Source organism: Rhamphochromis sp. 'chilingali', assembly GCF_963969265.1.
Source record: "Rhamphochromis sp. 'chilingali' genome assembly, chromosome: 13".
Taxonomy (NCBI): domain Eukaryota; kingdom Metazoa; phylum Chordata; class Actinopteri; order Cichliformes; family Cichlidae; genus Rhamphochromis; species Rhamphochromis sp. 'chilingali'.
In genome coordinates, this window is record NC_137940.1 from 32,521,484 (window position 1) to 32,537,452 (window position 15,969).

The 15,969-nt window shown below is 40.9% G+C and overlaps 2 protein-coding genes across 5 annotated transcripts in view; one reads left to right on the forward strand and one right to left on the reverse strand.

Annotated features, from left to right (window-relative positions):
- The window catches only part of ubxn1 (UBX domain protein 1), a 9,288-nt gene extending 8,068 nt beyond the window's left edge, over positions 1 to 1,220 (forward strand). For all 3 annotated transcript variants that reach the window (XM_080901917.1, XM_080901915.1, XM_080901916.1), the window contains exons 8-10: positions 1 to 33; positions 308 to 491; positions 629 to 1,220. The exon at positions 1 to 33 is cut by the window's left edge and continues 90 nt beyond it. In XM_080901917.1, coding sequence (XP_080758043.1) covers positions 1 to 33; positions 308 to 491; positions 629 to 669 — 258 coding nt within the window. In that variant the 3' untranslated portion in view covers positions 670 to 1,220. The remainder of the gene's footprint in view (positions 34 to 307; positions 492 to 628) is intronic.
- A 1,704-nt stretch (positions 1,221 to 2,924) lies between these two features.
- LOC308409287 (pre-mRNA-processing factor 39) lies at positions 2,925 to 13,867 on the reverse strand. Of its 2 annotated transcripts, none has more exons than XM_080901914.1 (15): positions 13,776 to 13,867; positions 12,328 to 12,569; positions 12,083 to 12,208; positions 11,844 to 11,962; positions 11,386 to 11,553; positions 10,959 to 11,139; positions 10,605 to 10,709; positions 7,803 to 7,920; positions 6,818 to 6,972; positions 5,882 to 6,008; positions 5,497 to 5,768; positions 4,886 to 5,070; positions 4,721 to 4,795; positions 4,291 to 4,456; positions 2,925 to 3,211 (listed from the first exon to the last, which is right to left on the reverse strand). In XM_080901914.1, exons 1-15 carry the CDS (start codon positions 13,834 to 13,836, stop codon positions 3,140 to 3,142), a joined length of 2,172 nt encoding a protein of 723 aa, XP_080758040.1. In that variant the 5' UTR covers positions 13,837 to 13,867; the 3' UTR covers positions 2,925 to 3,139. The 2 variants fall into 2 exon arrangements, with proteins under 2 accessions (XP_080758040.1, XP_080758039.1); XM_080901913.1 differs by having other exon boundaries at positions 7,791 to 7,920.
- Between the last annotated feature and the right edge of the window lie 2,102 nt (positions 13,868 to 15,969).

Below are 15,969 nucleotides of genomic sequence, written 5' to 3' on the forward strand. Positions count from 1 at the left end.
ACTAAAAAGGAGTATGATGAATCCAGGATACAGGTACCTAATTCATACTTGGTTTTAAAATTTTACTTTACATGTATGTTAATAAAGTTTGAAGTCTGTGCCCTTTGAAACAGAACGTCACAGGTTTCGATAAATGCATATATAATATGTGCACAGAGTCTTCAGGCCTAACAGGGTGTTTAGAATAAAATGGATGATAAGCAGAGTGTGCTTCAGGGCTTAGGCCTTTAGATGAAAATGAATCAACTAAACTGGTGTTGCGTTGAACTTTAAAATATGTACTTTAATTTTTGCTGCTTCTTCACAGGTCCGTCTGCTGGACGGCTCGACCATCACAACAGTCTTCAAGGCCCAGGAGCCGCTGGCGGCAGTGCGCGTCTATGTGCAGATGAACGGCAACACGCCCGAGGGTCAGGACTTCACGCTGCTGTCACCTTACCCCCGTCACGTCTACACTGAACTGGATATGGAGAAGCCCCTCAAAGAGCTGGGTGAGCTGGGAATAGCATTAGGCTGCCACTTAGCTTAAACTGGATTTGGTATCATCACGTTATAATTTTAATATTTAGTGAAGATTAAAAAAAAATCACAAATTGAAATCAGACTTGCTTTGGTTCTGTGTGTTCAGGTTTGGTGCCTTCAGCTGTGCTGGTTGTTGCCAAAAAGTAAGAACAGGAGGATCTGCTCTGTGAGCCTACCTCACCACTTCCACTACATCGACACCAGAGATACCAGAACATGGACTGATCCACAAACAGAGCTGCAGTCTTTTTCATTTCACCCAACAAGCCAGATAACTTAATACAAGCACAGATGTGTAATTCCTCTCGAAATGATGATATGGAGGAAATTGGTTCGACTATCAAAAAGAAAAAGGCTTGATTGAATCCATCCTGTTCTGCGCTGGTTTCACCGGCTGTGGGTTGGTGTGTGCAGTGAGCCTGATAGTGAAGATAGCTGGTTTCTGACAGATACTGCTTCAAGGAGCACCACTCATAGTTTCAACACATTAAAGACAAAAATAGAGAACAAACTTGTTGAGTTTTAACCCGATCCATAAAAACACCTGATTCGGAAAGGACCTTAAGTTTAATCCCCACAATCTTCCTGATTTTGTGACAGTTTGCCTTTTCTTTTTTATATATAAGTTTAAATATATCAACAGCTATGTCTACCTGGTCACCAAAAATCTACTTAAAATAAAGCTGACTTGGAAAGTTTGTTACTTGTGAGCTTTGTTCATTTAATTCTGCTCATCATCTCCATCCTACTTTATATGTTCCAGTTATCACCAAACAAAAGGTTCAGCTGAAGCTGTGGACGGTGTCATTAGTTTTGTAGGCGTCTCATTGAACAGATAGAGAAAGACAAATTCCGACCTTGGGATGGGGATAAAGTTTAGAGAAGGGTTGGGCAATTTTCCAGTGAAAGTGTAACATCTCCTGTTATCAGTAGAAGTTTATAAAGAGATAAAAATAACATTTAGCAGAATCAAGTCCAGATTATTGATGCAGCCCTCCACAACGGTCCGACATAAACTTTGGACTTTTAACTGTATTTTCATAAGTTTTATAACTACTGATAAAGCCCTCCCCCATGCGTCAAAGTAATTAAGTAATAAACAAGTGGCTGACAGAAAAGTTTGGTTTTTTTCCTCCACTGTCTACAATTTTTTTTCACAATTTGTAGTTGATGTGTAGTTAAACTTCCTTAGAAAGGGGAGTTTCTTTGGTCCGGCACACTCAAGATTACCGTGTGTTGTATTTAGCCCGCAGTGCAAAATGAGTTTGAAACCCCCGGTTTAGAGGATTATCTGTTAATCAATATTCAAGGTTAATAGTCCAAAATTCAAATGTAAACCCAAAGTGCTTCAGATTGTCTGGGGATCTGGAGCTTTTTTAATACTTTCTTACAGATTTGCAAAAAATTTAATAAAGTAGGTCTTAAGCAGGAAACCATATTTACACAATCTTGTTGACTTAGTGATTTTATCTCTGTGTAAAGTCTAAAGTTGACTCAAGTGATTTTCCTCTGGGTTTTGTAGTTTGCCACAGATCCTTTTCCTGCTGCGACTCACTCCCACATTACATGTTTGGCATTTTGTCCACATTTGAAATCAATACTTAATCCACCAAATAACACCAGTTTTTGGACTTTGTAGTCCTCACTAAACAGCCACTGGTGCTGGCATTATACAAGACAAAAATCACAACCAGACGCTGTCAGTTTAACTCAATTTGATATGTACAAGTCTAACAATGTCCACGTTACAGATGGCCTTCCTTAACTTCAAGGTTGTTGTTTTTTTTGGCTATTAAAAAAAAAAAAATCCTCAGCATCTTTTTTCAGTAAGTTTTAAATCTTGTGTCTGAGTTTCAGCCCAGATCACAGTCGCTAACCAACAGCAGTCCCTCTTCTCACAGAAATTATGCTAGTTTGGCTAAAAATAAAAACCCACGAAGAAGACGAGCGCTTTCCCTGTTTGCATGTGCCCATCCAGCCAACACTTTATTTTAAACAAAGGGCATTCTCTTTCTTGTAAATGCTCTTTCTGACATGTAAACTCCAGATAATGAGCAAGGCACAGCGACCCGAAACAGGCCACCAGTTTTACAGTGTGATATTTGATTTTTTGCCCCACCCACTCTAATTATGAACACACAAGCAGAAACACATGACACAAAGAAACAGTGTTGTGACACACTATAAAACACCTTTATATACATTAGAAAAAAAACATAGCCTAGTCTGTGGAATGGTACAAAATGTCAATCATACATCACCTGTGAAGTTGGATGATTTTAAAACACGAGCAAAGCGGTCAACTTGCAACGAATACAAAAATAGTTCTGATTAAAATTCAAAGACACGCCACTGAAGATGAGCGCCGTGTTTCCTTTCATCTTTCCACCTGCTGTTCAGGGAAAAAAAAAAAATGAAAAGATGATCTTTTAAATGACCATAACTCCTCGTTTTCATAAATCCAGTGAGACAGTGAGGTGACTGAGAGGAAGGACGGAGAGGGAAGAATAATGACTGGATGAACTTTAGCAGGATGAAACTTCTCCACAGTCTGGAGGACTGTTCAGTTCAGTTTTATTGTTCAGTGGCCTGATGCGGTCTTTTGCTGTTGCTCTCTCTAGCTGGGTGGATAGTAGCCCTGGTTGTAGTTCCAGGTGTTCTGGTAGCCGTAGCTGCCGTATTGTGGTTGCTGGAGAAAAACCACGACAAACAGGAAACGGGATTAAAAACATCTTAAACTGTGCTTTGCTACATTAAACCAAGCTGGAACCTCGGGGGCTGAAAAATCAAGACACCTCTTGAGCGTCCACTTGAAGGAGCATCTAGTCATTCTCAATAGACTGTAGATAAATGATGGCTACAGCCATCATTAACATAGCCCATTAGTTTCTGAACTCCAAGCTTAAATCTTTAGCTGCTAAACTCCATCAATTTATTTTAAGCCCCAGTCACACAATGCTTCCTGGGGCAAATGCTAAAAATGAATTTTTTCAAGTTGGTCTGATTATCCGGGACAACATATGTTTTTTTCAAAGGACTGGTGGTTGTAAGGGGTTTCTGACAGCCCTATTATATGTGCAGCACTGGTAACGGTCATACAGCCACATCTATTTATGTTTGGCCCTGGGCGGCAGGTATAATGGGACCCTCACTAGTCTATAGGCCTGTTTGGCTAGCTCGCAGGAGCATATTACGATGGGTTCAACTGGGCAGGAGGCAGGGGTACACCCTTAATAGGTCACATATGATCAATTTAGAATGAACCAATCAACCCAGCAAGCCTGTTTTTGGACTACGGAGGAACCTGGAGCACCCGGACAGAACCAACACAGGCTCTGGGAGAAAATGTTAACTCCACACAGAAAGACCCCAGCTGACCAACAGATTCAAATCCAGACATCTATTAGAGCTAAATAACACACTAATAAAATACGAGAAATTCTCATCAAAACTGAAGACAAAAACTTCTTTGGATGGTCCGTTTACAGAACAGGTAACATTATTTGGCAAATAATTGCATTAAAAAACAAAAAAACAACACAATTATCGGGTATCTGTATTTGTGCTATTAAATTAGATCTGAACATTTTCAAACTAATAGGAGGCTGTGTTCATCTTCTATATGCAGCCTCAAACCCATCCTAATCTAACAATTACATAATTTACTCTCGGATTAATAAAGTATTCTGATCCTACTCCACTATTAATAAAACACAGGCAGACATGTTAAACCACATAATACAGAGTTTATATAAATCTGAGTGTTACCTGGTACCAGCTGCTGTATCCTCCGTAGCCAGTCTGTGCGCTCATATCGGCGCCCATCACAGGAGGAGGCGGCGTGGTGATGGGGACGTGCGGCATGGTAGGTGGGACTTGTGCAGACACAGCAGAGCCGTCATCAGTTTTGCTCAGCTTCTCTGGATCTTCATCCCTACAGAACGAAAATCCTGAAAGCGTGACTTTCATTCTAATCAGTTCACATCTCGTTTACTCAGCAAAAATATGCATCTAGACCTCAGCTGTTATACATGTTTATTAATGAGGCAGATGACAATAACATGAAGGACTATTCTTTAAGAAAAATAAATCATCTAGAAGTGAAACCCCACCCCTTTAAGGCATTCAGACTACATGTTAAATAATACCAGGGTTTAAGTCCATTTCACATTTAGTTAGTCGTTCCTCCCTCTCTCACCCGTTCTCGGCTTCTCTCTTTGTTCCACCGAGCTCCTTCAGCAGCTTCTGGTGCTCCTCGTAAACAGACAGCACACTGCAGAGGACACACATATAAAAACTGAAGAACCTGAAAGGGTTTAAGGGAGCAGTTTAATTTAAAATAGTTCTCTTTCTGAACTCTGACCTCTGGATAGAGTTGCTGTAGTCCTCTGCGAACTGTAGGCCCCTCTGTGAGAAGAGGATCTTGGTGTGAGGTTCGAGAGGAGCTGCCAGAGCTCGTGTCACACACTCCTGCACCGCTGAGGCTGAGGCCCAGGGGTCACCTGAAACCTCCAGCTCCAACAGGTTCATGTGCAGTTTATCATTATCCTGAGGAGAAGGATAATGAAAGGGAAGAAAGAGGATGGGGGCAATTAGTACCTACTTTAAAAGTCCACTAAAATTTGAATTTTCTTTCTTTCTGTTTTTTAAAGTTTGCTCAAACAATACAGGATGCAAAGCTTGTTTGTAAACACAATTTACAAACTGAACATCATGTGTGTATTCAGTGAGATTTAAAACATCTGATTCAACCTACGAAAGCATCAGGAAAATGTTAACTAAGGTCCCAGATCAAGTGAGCAATACGGAAGACTCTTTTTCAGGGGTCGACTCTGATTGTTTTTGCAATCAGAGTCGACCCCTGCTGGTCATTACAAAGAATGCAAGCATCGTCTTCACTTTTCAGCTTACACAAATTTATGGTCTAACATAATTTCTCTGGCAATATGAATGAATTGTGTTCTGTCATCTCACCGGACTAATTTCCAGCGCTTCCTGTAAAACACTGCGGGCACTGCTGGGGTCCCTGCCCAGTTTTAGCAGCAATCGAGCCAGCTTGATTGAATAGAAAGCGTGTAACGTGGGCTTCTCTTTGGATTCAGCCACCGCCTCCCTCAGCAAGGCTTCCGACTGATCCAGCTGGCCGGCTCGTCTCTCCAAAGCAGCCCTGCGGATACGGACGACCGCCAAACCTGGCAGTTTCTTCTCCAGGGCCTCCAACACTCGCCGAGCTTCAGTTAAGTCACCTGATAGAGAAGATGATAAGCTTTCATGACTGTCCAGTACAGCCCTTAAGTGTCTGTTAACATTCAAGAATAAAGAACAAAGGGATGGGTGGGTGTTTAATGTTTTGTCATACCGTGCCTCTCCTCAAAGGTCGCCCAGTGCATGTGGATGTTGGGTTTGTACGCCAGGTGGATTTCACAGGCTCGTTTATAAACCGCCCGGGCCTCGTCCACGCTCTGCGGCTCCAGGTACTGGATGTACTGAGAAACACACACAGAGATTCATGCAGACTACATATGAACTCAAACTGAAGTTTAAATATCCTCCAGTGTTATGTGAAGTTTTACAGACTTTGAAAAGCCAATTTAAGCACACATGCATACATGTCTTAACTGCTTTTTATTTTTTATATGACTATTCAAACAGCACCGATGTCCCGTTTTTGGGGTTGCAGGAGTTAAAGCTGTTAATGTAGAGTTGGTCATCCTGAGGCTGGAATATTGATGATGTTGCTGACGGACGTGTATGCAGAACAATATTTGGTGATGGCAGGTGTTTACTGACTGGCTTTTTTCTAGATGCAAATCTACCTAATTCCTAATTTGAGCTTTTTCTTTTTCAAGGTGGATCAGAAGCAACTATGCTGTCCTTGAGCCGGATCTCATTGAATTTGCACTTACACTTATTAGATGGAAGAGACATCAAGGGTAACAGGGTCATTTTGATCCTCTGCATTTTTAAAAAGTATGTGTTGTTTTATTGTAATATTTCTTTATTAGTAAATTCTAGTATATATTTTACCTTTACGATCTGTAATGAAATAATAAATAATTTGCAAAACTGATAAAAATAACTAAGACATAATTTTAAATACTAACTTTGATTACAAAAATTTATTTAACTTCAAGAAATGACTTCTCTGGCTTTGCTGTTTATTGTTGCTGAATGGGGCCAAAAGGACCCACCTGGCAGTTTTAGTGTTAAGGCCTAAAATTCTGAGTTTAGGGAGAATTTAAGGAGATTTTAAATCAACCTGCAGAAAAAAAGTGTATCTGCAAATCATTCTTACCCTGGACCAGAATTCCTCATAGAGTGCGCAGGCGATCAGGCAACGTTCAAAGAGGATGCGAACTCTGTGGTCATCTTGAGCAGCTATAGTGTCCTCCAATGGTTCCTGTGGAGGGGCCATGACCTCCGACTCCTCTGTGATGGCCTGGTTTGGATCTAGTATGACCGAGGTGTCACAAAGCAGTCGCACAGCATGGGCAAACAGTTACAAAAACATCTTTATATTTGTTTTGATACTTGACCAGCAGGAAACGATTAATGACAAAGAGAAGCCCTCTTACATGGGAATCAGCTAGTAAACCACACCCTCCTCCTGGTGCCATCAGGACTGTGCAATTATTTCAAATGTAAATTCAGATACAGTGATTGCCTCCAATAATTATTAATACAAAATAATCAAGACCTGCAATGGGGCTCTCATTTCATCTTGCATTATAATTCTAATCCTCTCTCTTATAACACAGTTTTGTGCCTGTGTAAAAGCCCAAACTCATTCCTCACTGGCAGGTCAGCTCAAGGCAAGATTAGGGAAAGAGATTTTTGGTTGGAAACACTTTGGTTTTAATGGGTTTGCAGGATTAAACTGCATACTTATAAAGACCCCCAGCTCAAAAATGCTTATTTATTTATAGGTGAACCTGCTAAGTTAAATGTATTTTGTCATATAGATTTGTTACATATAAGAGGGTTTCTCTTTGCCTAAATGCACTGTACTGTACAGCGCTTTTTTACTTTGAGAACTTGATACATCCACCCATTCCTACAAATACTTTTTCCCCCCATTATGGCAACTGAGGTTTCAGGGATCGACCCACTGACATTGCGATTAATAGAAGGTCAGTGGTTCTCCATAGCCACAAGCAGATGAGGATATATGATTAAGCATTGTAGATAAACATGTTATTGCAACCGTGTGGGAGCCTGTTTGGAACACTTCATTTAGATTCATGGAAACCAAAAAGCCTCTTCATCACCTGTGTAGTCACCTTGGCTGGGGTCTTTCGTGTCCTTGTTCAGCTCTGTGATCTCCCAGTCGAGGTATGAGTGCCAAGTGCGGAGCTGGAGGCGATCAAGTGGCTTAACGTGGAAGTACGGTCGCTTGATCTGTAGTCACAGAATGCGGAGGGAGCATCTTTGTTAAAAAGGGATCTTAGTTTAAAACCTATGAAGCCAAGAATTTAAAACTTTCTGATTACTGCCAATAAAACCTTTAGGTTTTTTTCCTCCAACTGTCTTTGTCAAAAATCTTTTTCTTTTCTTTTTTTTTTAAACACCTACAGTGGCTTGCAAAAGTATTCGTTCCCGTTGAACTTTTCCACATTTTGTCACCTTACAGCCACAAACATGAATCAATTTTATTGAAATTCAACGTGAAAGACCAATCCAAGGTGGTGTACACGTGAGAAGAGGAACGAAAATCATACATGATTCCAAACATTTTTTACAAATAAATAACTGTAAAGTGGGGTGTGCGTAATTATTCAGCCCCCTGAATCAATACTTTGTAAAACCACCTTTTGCTGCAATTACAGCTGCCAGTCTTGTAGGGTATGTCTCTACCAGCTTTGCACATCTACAGACTGAAATCCTTGCCCATTCTTCTTTGCAAAACAGCTCCAGCTCAGTCAGATTAGATGGACAGCGTTTGTGAACAGCAGTTTTCAGATCTTGCCACAGATTCTCGATTGGATTTAGATCTGGACTTTGACTGGGCCAGTCTAACACATGGATATGTTTTGTTTTAAACCTTTCCATTGTTGCCCTGGCTTTATGTTTAGGGTCGTTGTCCTGCTGGAAGGTGAACCTCCGCCCCAGTCTCAAGTCTTTTGCAGACTCCAAGAGGTTTTCTTCCAAGATTGCCCTGTATTTGGCTCCATCCATCTTCCCATCAACTCTGACCAGCTTCCCTGTCGCTGCTGAAGAGAAGCCCCCCCAGAGCATGATGCTGCCACCACCATATTTGACAGTGGGGATGGTGTGTTCAGAGTGATGTGCAGCGTTTTGCATTTTGGCCAAAAAGTTCCATTTTGGTCTCATCTGACCAGAGCACCTTCTTCCACATGTTTGCTGTGTCCCCCACATGGCTTGTGGCAAACTGAAAACGGGATTTCTTATGGTTTTCTGTAACAATGGCTTTCTTCTTGCCACTCTTCCATAAAGGCCAACTTTGTGCAGTGCACGACTAATAGTTGTCCTATGGACAGATTCCCCCACCTGAGCTGTAGATCTCTGCAGCTCGTCCAGAGTCACCATGGGCCTCTTGGCTGCATTTCTGATCAGCGCTCTCCTTGTTCGGCCTGTGAGTTTAGGTGGACGGCCTTGTCTTGGTACAGTTGTGCCATACTCCTTCCATTTCTGAATGATCGCTTGAACAGTGCTCCGTGGGATGTTCAAGGCTTGGGAAATCTTTTTGTAGCCTAAGCCTGCTTTAAATTTCTCAATAACTTTATCCCTGACCTGTCAGGTGTCTAACTCCAATCGAGAATCTGTGGCAAGATCTGATAACTGCTGTTCACAAACGCTGTCCATCTAATCTGACTGAGCTGGAGCTGTTTTGCAAAGAAGAATGGGAAAGGATTTCAGTCTCTAGATGTGCAAAGCTGGTAGAGACATACCCTAAAAGACTGGCAGCTATAATTGCATCAAAAGGTGGTTCTACAAAGTATAAGTCAGGGGTAGGGCTGCACGATTTTGCATAAAATGAGAATCACGATTTTTTTTGCTTAGAATTGAGATCACGATTCTCTCATGATTTTCTTTTCCAATATAAATATTTATTGCACTTATTAACTGCACATCAACTTCATAACAGTTGAGACTGAACATAAAAACAATAAATGTCTCACATTTTGTCGTTGCCGCAAAATGTTGTACTGTTGTAATTCCGTCTCCACTGTTGCTCGACACTGCGTGTATACAGCAGGTAGTGCAACAATAGAAAAATAGTTGCTGGACGGCACTGTGCAGCGTTTGTCTAGGGTGTTGATCATTTTCCTAAATCCCTCGTTTTGCACAGTGTTGATGGGAGCCATGTCTTTAGCCAGGTGATAAGTGATAGCCTCCGTAATTTCTTTGTGCCTGCGAGAGTTCGACGGGTATGGGGAAGCGCTGTATAAGGTTTCCGTTATTGATGTTTGGGTGGTTGACCGGGACGGATTTTCTCCATGCAGATTATGTCCCGGATCAAAATGTGATACTATCTTCATCTGTTTTTTTTTCTTTTCTTTTTTTTTTTTTAAATCCTTGTCATTTGGAAATGAGATCGCACATAAGTATGAATTGAGATCGCAATTTTCTAACGATTAATTGTGCAGCCCTACTCAGGCGGCTGAATAATTACGCACACCCCACTTTTCAGTTATTTATTTGTAAAAAATGTTTGGAATCATGTATGATTTTTGTTCCACTGCTCACGTGTGCACCACTTTGTGTTGGTCTTTCACGTGGAATTCCAATAAAATTGATTCATGTTTGTGGCTGTAATGTGACAAAATGTGGAAAAGTTCAAGGGGGCCGAATACTTTTGCAAGCCACTGTAGGTGTTTTTTACTTTCCCCAATAAGGGCTCATTAATATATATGTAGTTTTCTACCAGGACCTAATCTGTTAATCATCTCTAATAACTCTTACATTAACCCCTTGATTCAGGACAATGTTCTACATTAGCACAGAAATAGGAAAGCACTTATGAATAAAGGAGAGAAAATAATCCCTCTACTTCTCCTAGATTCTCTTAGATAGAGACACAAAAACTACAGCAGCAGCGAATCACAGAAGGACAAACTCACGGCATCTTCAAAGTGCCATCTCTTCCGGACTTCTCCCTCGTTGTCCTGATACACTTTGTCCCTGCGTAGTAACACCTGCTCCCTAATCTTCTGCATCAATTCCTCCTAAAACACAGAAAAAGCATTTTATTAGTCTATGTGACCTCCGCATTAATCCACATCACACACCTCTAATCAATGTGAGGCAGGTGGATGTTACTCGCCTCTGTCAGTGCGCCCCAGGGTGGCTGTGGCTACAATGTAGCTTGCCATCACCAGTGTGTGAATGTGTGTGTGGATGACTGGATATGTAAAGCGCTTTGGGGTCCGTAGGGACTAGTAAAGCGCTATATAAATACAGGCCATTTTACTCACTGTGTCTGTGCCCTCGGGTGTGGCGGGCTCTTCCTCACCCGGCGGCCTCTCCTTCTCCTCCTCCTGCGATTGTTCGGCTCGTTCCGCTTTCTGGCTCTGACGGCACAGCTCCCTCAGCTCCTCGTACTCCTCTGGAGAAAGCACCTCTTTAGGTTCATGGTTGTTCAGATGCTCTTTAAACCTGACAAATAAAGTAAGACCTCAAATTAGATTAACAAAAGAGGAAAAGAAGAAATGAAGGAAGGGACAGAACAGTGGAGTTATTTAGTGTTGCCCTTAAAAGATACAAAACCTAGCACATGGGGAAATATTTTAACAACTATTAAAAGTTCAGTAAATTAAGAAGATAACATGTGGTATTCTAAAAGTAAAGCTGGTAGAGAAAAACACATTAACATCAGCATAAATAACTGGGTGGTGGCCGTACTTGTCGTAGTGGGTGTTGTAGAGCTGTGTGGGGACTCTGAGGACTCTGTCCAGGACGGCTGTTGCGTTCTTCATGTTGCCCTGCTCCTTCTCCCACTCAACATACAGATCCCAAAGCCGGTCCGAGTGGAAGTCCAAACCGGCTGCCGCGACAGCATCCTCAAACACACTGATGGTTGTTGTGAAACAAATAAAAGCATGATAATCAGCTTTCAGTTTCTCTTAACCAAATCTGATTAGATTGGTTTTAAGACCAGGAAAAAAAGATGAACGTCTAAAGACTTCTTTTTTGGGAATCCTTACGAAAAAAAACAGAGCTCTTGCTGGAAAAAAGAAATTTTAGTTGTATGGGGAAGGCAAAGGCAGAAAAAAATGAAACTAAACAAAAAAAAAAAAAAAACAGGAAAAAAAGAGGAAGGATTAAAAAGGAAGTAAGATCTGGTCTGTGTGTATGTGTACCTGCGAATCCGCTTGGGTGACTCAGGAAGGTTCATGTCTAGTGTTCCTAGCAGCAGATTGATGTAGTGGATCCACAGATCTACACTGAGAGGGATTGCCTGAAGACCCTGAATGCACACCTAACACAACACAGGACACCCATATATGTTAACTACCTAAATAAAGCGCTTCTAAATAGCCTTGAAAGTATTATTATATAATAACAGTAGGACAGAACAGTAAAAGCTCTCTCGCGTTACCTCCTCTGCTTTGTCGTTAAGCCCAACGCGGCGCTCCAGATCAGCAAATTTCTTCCAGTAACCATAGCAGAGTGGATAGCGAACAAGGAAGGCTTCTAGTGCTCTACGTGAAGATGTGACGTGACCCTGAGGAGACACATTTAATCCAAGTGTCACACGAAGCAACTCTAAATTTCTTCACCAAAAATCTCTTGTGATCTCCGGAAAACAAATGTATCAGAGATCAATCAAAGAAACAAACACACCTCCTGCTCACAGTACTGCAGTAGGTCAGTCCAGGAGGTGAAGTCTTGAGGATTGTCATGAGCGCCCTTCCACAGACGCTCAAAGTCTGCAGGTAGCTCCCCTTCTTCATCCACTGCGGCTGGTTGCATGGAGAAGGAAGCAGGGTCGGGGCCAACAGGAGCCTCAGGAACCACGGCGGCACTGCCGTTCTCTTCCGTCATTTCAGGTAGAGGTGGCGCCGGAACCTCAGGAGCTTCCATGGCTGAAGAGGAAAAGATCAGGGGCATATCTCAATATATTTAAGACCCAAAATATGTACGATACTGAAAAAGATACACTTTTTGGTTGAACCAAAAACCCAAAATGCAAAACATTCTGAGCCAATATTGATGTTTAATACAAGAATTTGACTGACAGCTGGTGCCAGCAAAATCTTATTGTTTACATTGTTTCTGTGATTATTTAATCTGCTTTTAGTGCCAGAGAATAAATCTCTTCTTTATGAAAACTTTTATAAAGTCTGACAACTCGTCATCACATGGTCTCAAAGCATTTTGATGTGACAGACCAAAGAAATGTTGGCCACTGACATAAATGGTCATCTGTCTATGTGTTAACCCTGGGACAGACCAGGGTATACCATGCCTCTTGACCTTTCACAGATGAGATTTGAATTATTATTATTTTAATTATTTTTACAAAAGAAAAAAAATCCAACAGCCTACCTTTTACAAATGCCCATAGTTATAAATTATTTATACTCAAAAGACTACAACACAAAGAAACACCCGATAAAACTCCCATTATGACATCGTTTCTGTTTCATCTTTTCTTTGTTGTTCAGCAGGTGTGATGAAAAATAGAAAGAAGACTTAAAGAAATACTCAGCTGCTTAACTGAAGTTACGTAACTCATTCACTTTCTGTTTCTTCTACTTCCTGAATAGTTTTGAATGAAAAATGGTAATAACAGAAACCATGCATGAACATGTAAACTTTAGAATAAAATATGAAAAGAATGGAAAGAATTATCTACTGCCTACAGCTGTGATTTATCTAGTAAAAGGCCAAATAAACTCAACTAAAATGAGTTCGTACAGTATTTTGTTTTGTTTTACCGACTCCTGTCTGCGCCTGCAGAGATGCTTCATTCATATAAAGCTCAGAGTTTTAAAGCGCCTCTGGGCTGTTTTTGACAGACTACAACTAACTTGTCGAAAAAGGGTACACAACAGCAGCCAACAGCTGTATACCCCACCCGATCGTAACTTAGTGAAAGTAAAAGACAGACTGTTCTCCGTGCAGGTGAATTCACGTTAGCTTAGCCTAGCATGTCATGCTTGCACCCACAATGGCTCCAGCTGGAGGCTTTGTTTTTAAAAACGCTGGCTGATTAAACCAAAGCTCCACCACATCTGTAAAACAACTACCGGATACGAACTCTAAATTCACCACCGTTAATCATCTACCTGAAGACTCTACCAGCTCCCCGTTGCCGCTCATCTCCTCATAGCCCTCCGCCGCCGCCATGACGGTAAACGTCTGGCTGACGTCATTCAGGCGCGACAGGACGCCTAAAACAACCTACCACGCTAAAAGTGCAACATTTACATTTTATGGAAGCTTTTCACCGCCACTGAAAAAAAGTGCCATCCACAAGTCATGCCATCCACTATGATCACAAAATTTTACATTTTTGATATAACAACCTAAATCTCTAAATTTTGATATAATAACCCCAAAATTTGAGACAATAACGTGAAATTTGGATAAAATAAGCCGATAACGACAATTTTTAATCTTACCCAAACGTTCAGTATAAAAACCTGAGATTTTGACACCCCAAATATTGATAACCCCACATTTTTATATAATAAGCCGAAATTTTATTATTACTCAAAGCTTCAAATATTGATATAACCAAACATTTTGAAATGATAACCTCAAACTCAAATTTTTTATACATAACTTGAAATTTTCAGACAACCCAAAACGTTTATATAATCACTATAGTAATTAGTGGTGTAGCCCAAGTTGTTAATTTAGTTTCAACTGGAAATGGAGGTCACATAGACAAATGATAGTATATGCTCACAAAAATAAAATACAGAATATGTCTTATCCAGGTTTAGTGTTTGGCAACGAGGTTGGCTTGTAAGTGCTCTTTTTTTAAACTTTAAACCTGACTTTTCTTATTTAGACTATTTTTGTTTTAATTTTTTTCTTATTCCTTGTTTTCATATTTATTGCTTGTGTTTGAATTCATATTCTTGTTGGCTTTAACTAATCTAATTTCACTGTACCTGTGTTTGAATAACAAAAGATTATTGAAATCCACTGGTCTATGCGTTTAGAGACTTCACGATCCATTTTTTACATTCCAGTCATAGCTGGACTGGCCATCGGGCATACCGGGCATTTGCCTGGTGGGCCGATGGTAATTTTTCGTTTTTATATGGGCCGATGTTTTGTTGTTGTTGTCTTTTTTTCCATAACCGTGTAAACAGTGAAAGGTGGCGGATTGGACAGATGCTGGCAGACGTGTAAAAATAACTCAATTGTTTGGTAGTGGCTATGGTGGAGCTTTCACAGATTCAGTAAAATTAGTAAGCGGTGGAGGCCAGCAGGTGGATGGGGGAAAGGACTGGAGGTGGAGAGACCCAAGGCGGCCGCCAGTCCGACTGTCAGGTGAAATGAGCTTCAGGTAAGAAGTTATGACCTGCAGTCTATGTGGGTCAAACCAAGTTTAGGTGTAGTTTATTTTCATTGTGTTAACTTTTTACAGTCAGTTACAATACTCGTACTGTGTAGTAGCTAGCATGATGGAGTTTCTGTACAGTTGGGTGGGTGCTATGATGTTACTGGTGAACTTTATTTTATTCATATGGTTAGTTAGTAGAGTTCCCAACCGTGCCATAAAAAACGGAATCCTCTGGTATTCAGAGTTAATATTATGTGTTTTGTATTGAGCTGAAAATAAACAAAAAGACAAAAAGCTGGAGTTATTCTGTGTCTTTGCTGCACAGCTGCCTCTTCTTCTCTCACTCTCCCCCCTCCCTCTCCTGCTGCTACTTCAATCATGAAACTGATCAATGATCAGTTGATCTGCGTTTCTGCCGCAAGTCCCGTCTCTCTTGCTTGTTTATCTCCCGCTTTGCGCCAGCAAGAGGAAACTAGCGGAGGTCTCGTTAAACAGCAGAAGCGCCTTTAAACTTGATAAGCTGTTGTTAGAATTTATTTAATATTACTTTCTAGTATCAGCTGATGTTTAAGCTGCTGGTCATGATATCGGTTTGGTTATCTGGTGAGAGGGAAACATGAAGATGAAACCAGGAGATGTCCTTACTGAATCATCAGAGCTGAACAGGTGATGGAGAAACAGGTTTACCTTTTAGGTGACATGAATGGGTTGAAGGAAAGCTATGAACTGTTTCTGAGAGACAACTTACACCAGGATCCTTTCTGTGTAGCTGACAGCTGGTAACTGTGCAGGGGCGGGTCTAGCAAAGTTTTGCCAGGGGGCCGATAGGGCATTAACAGGGAAAGGGGGGCACAAAGAAATACTTTTCTTTCTTATTCTCATTTAAAATTTCTAGCTTTTAACAAATAATTATCTGAATCTTACAACCAAAGTTTTCATCTGATGTCAAATTTATAGAAATC

What these genes read in the sequence shown, in the direction of transcription:
- LOC308409287 (XM_080901913.1), bottom strand. Translation starts at nt 13,836, where the DNA reads ATGGCGGCGGCGGAGGGCTATGAGGAGATGAGCGGCAACGGGGAGCTG. An exon ending in GGAGCTGGTAGAGTCTTCAG is followed by an intron (nt 12,570 to 13,775) that starts GTAGATGATTAA and finishes TTTCCTCTTCAG; the next exon opens with CCATGGAAGCTCCTGAGGTT. An exon ending in CAGCCAAGGTGACTACACAG is followed by an intron (nt 6,973 to 7,790) that starts GTGATGAAGAGG and finishes CGGTCATACTAG; the next exon opens with ATCCAAACCAGGCCATCACA.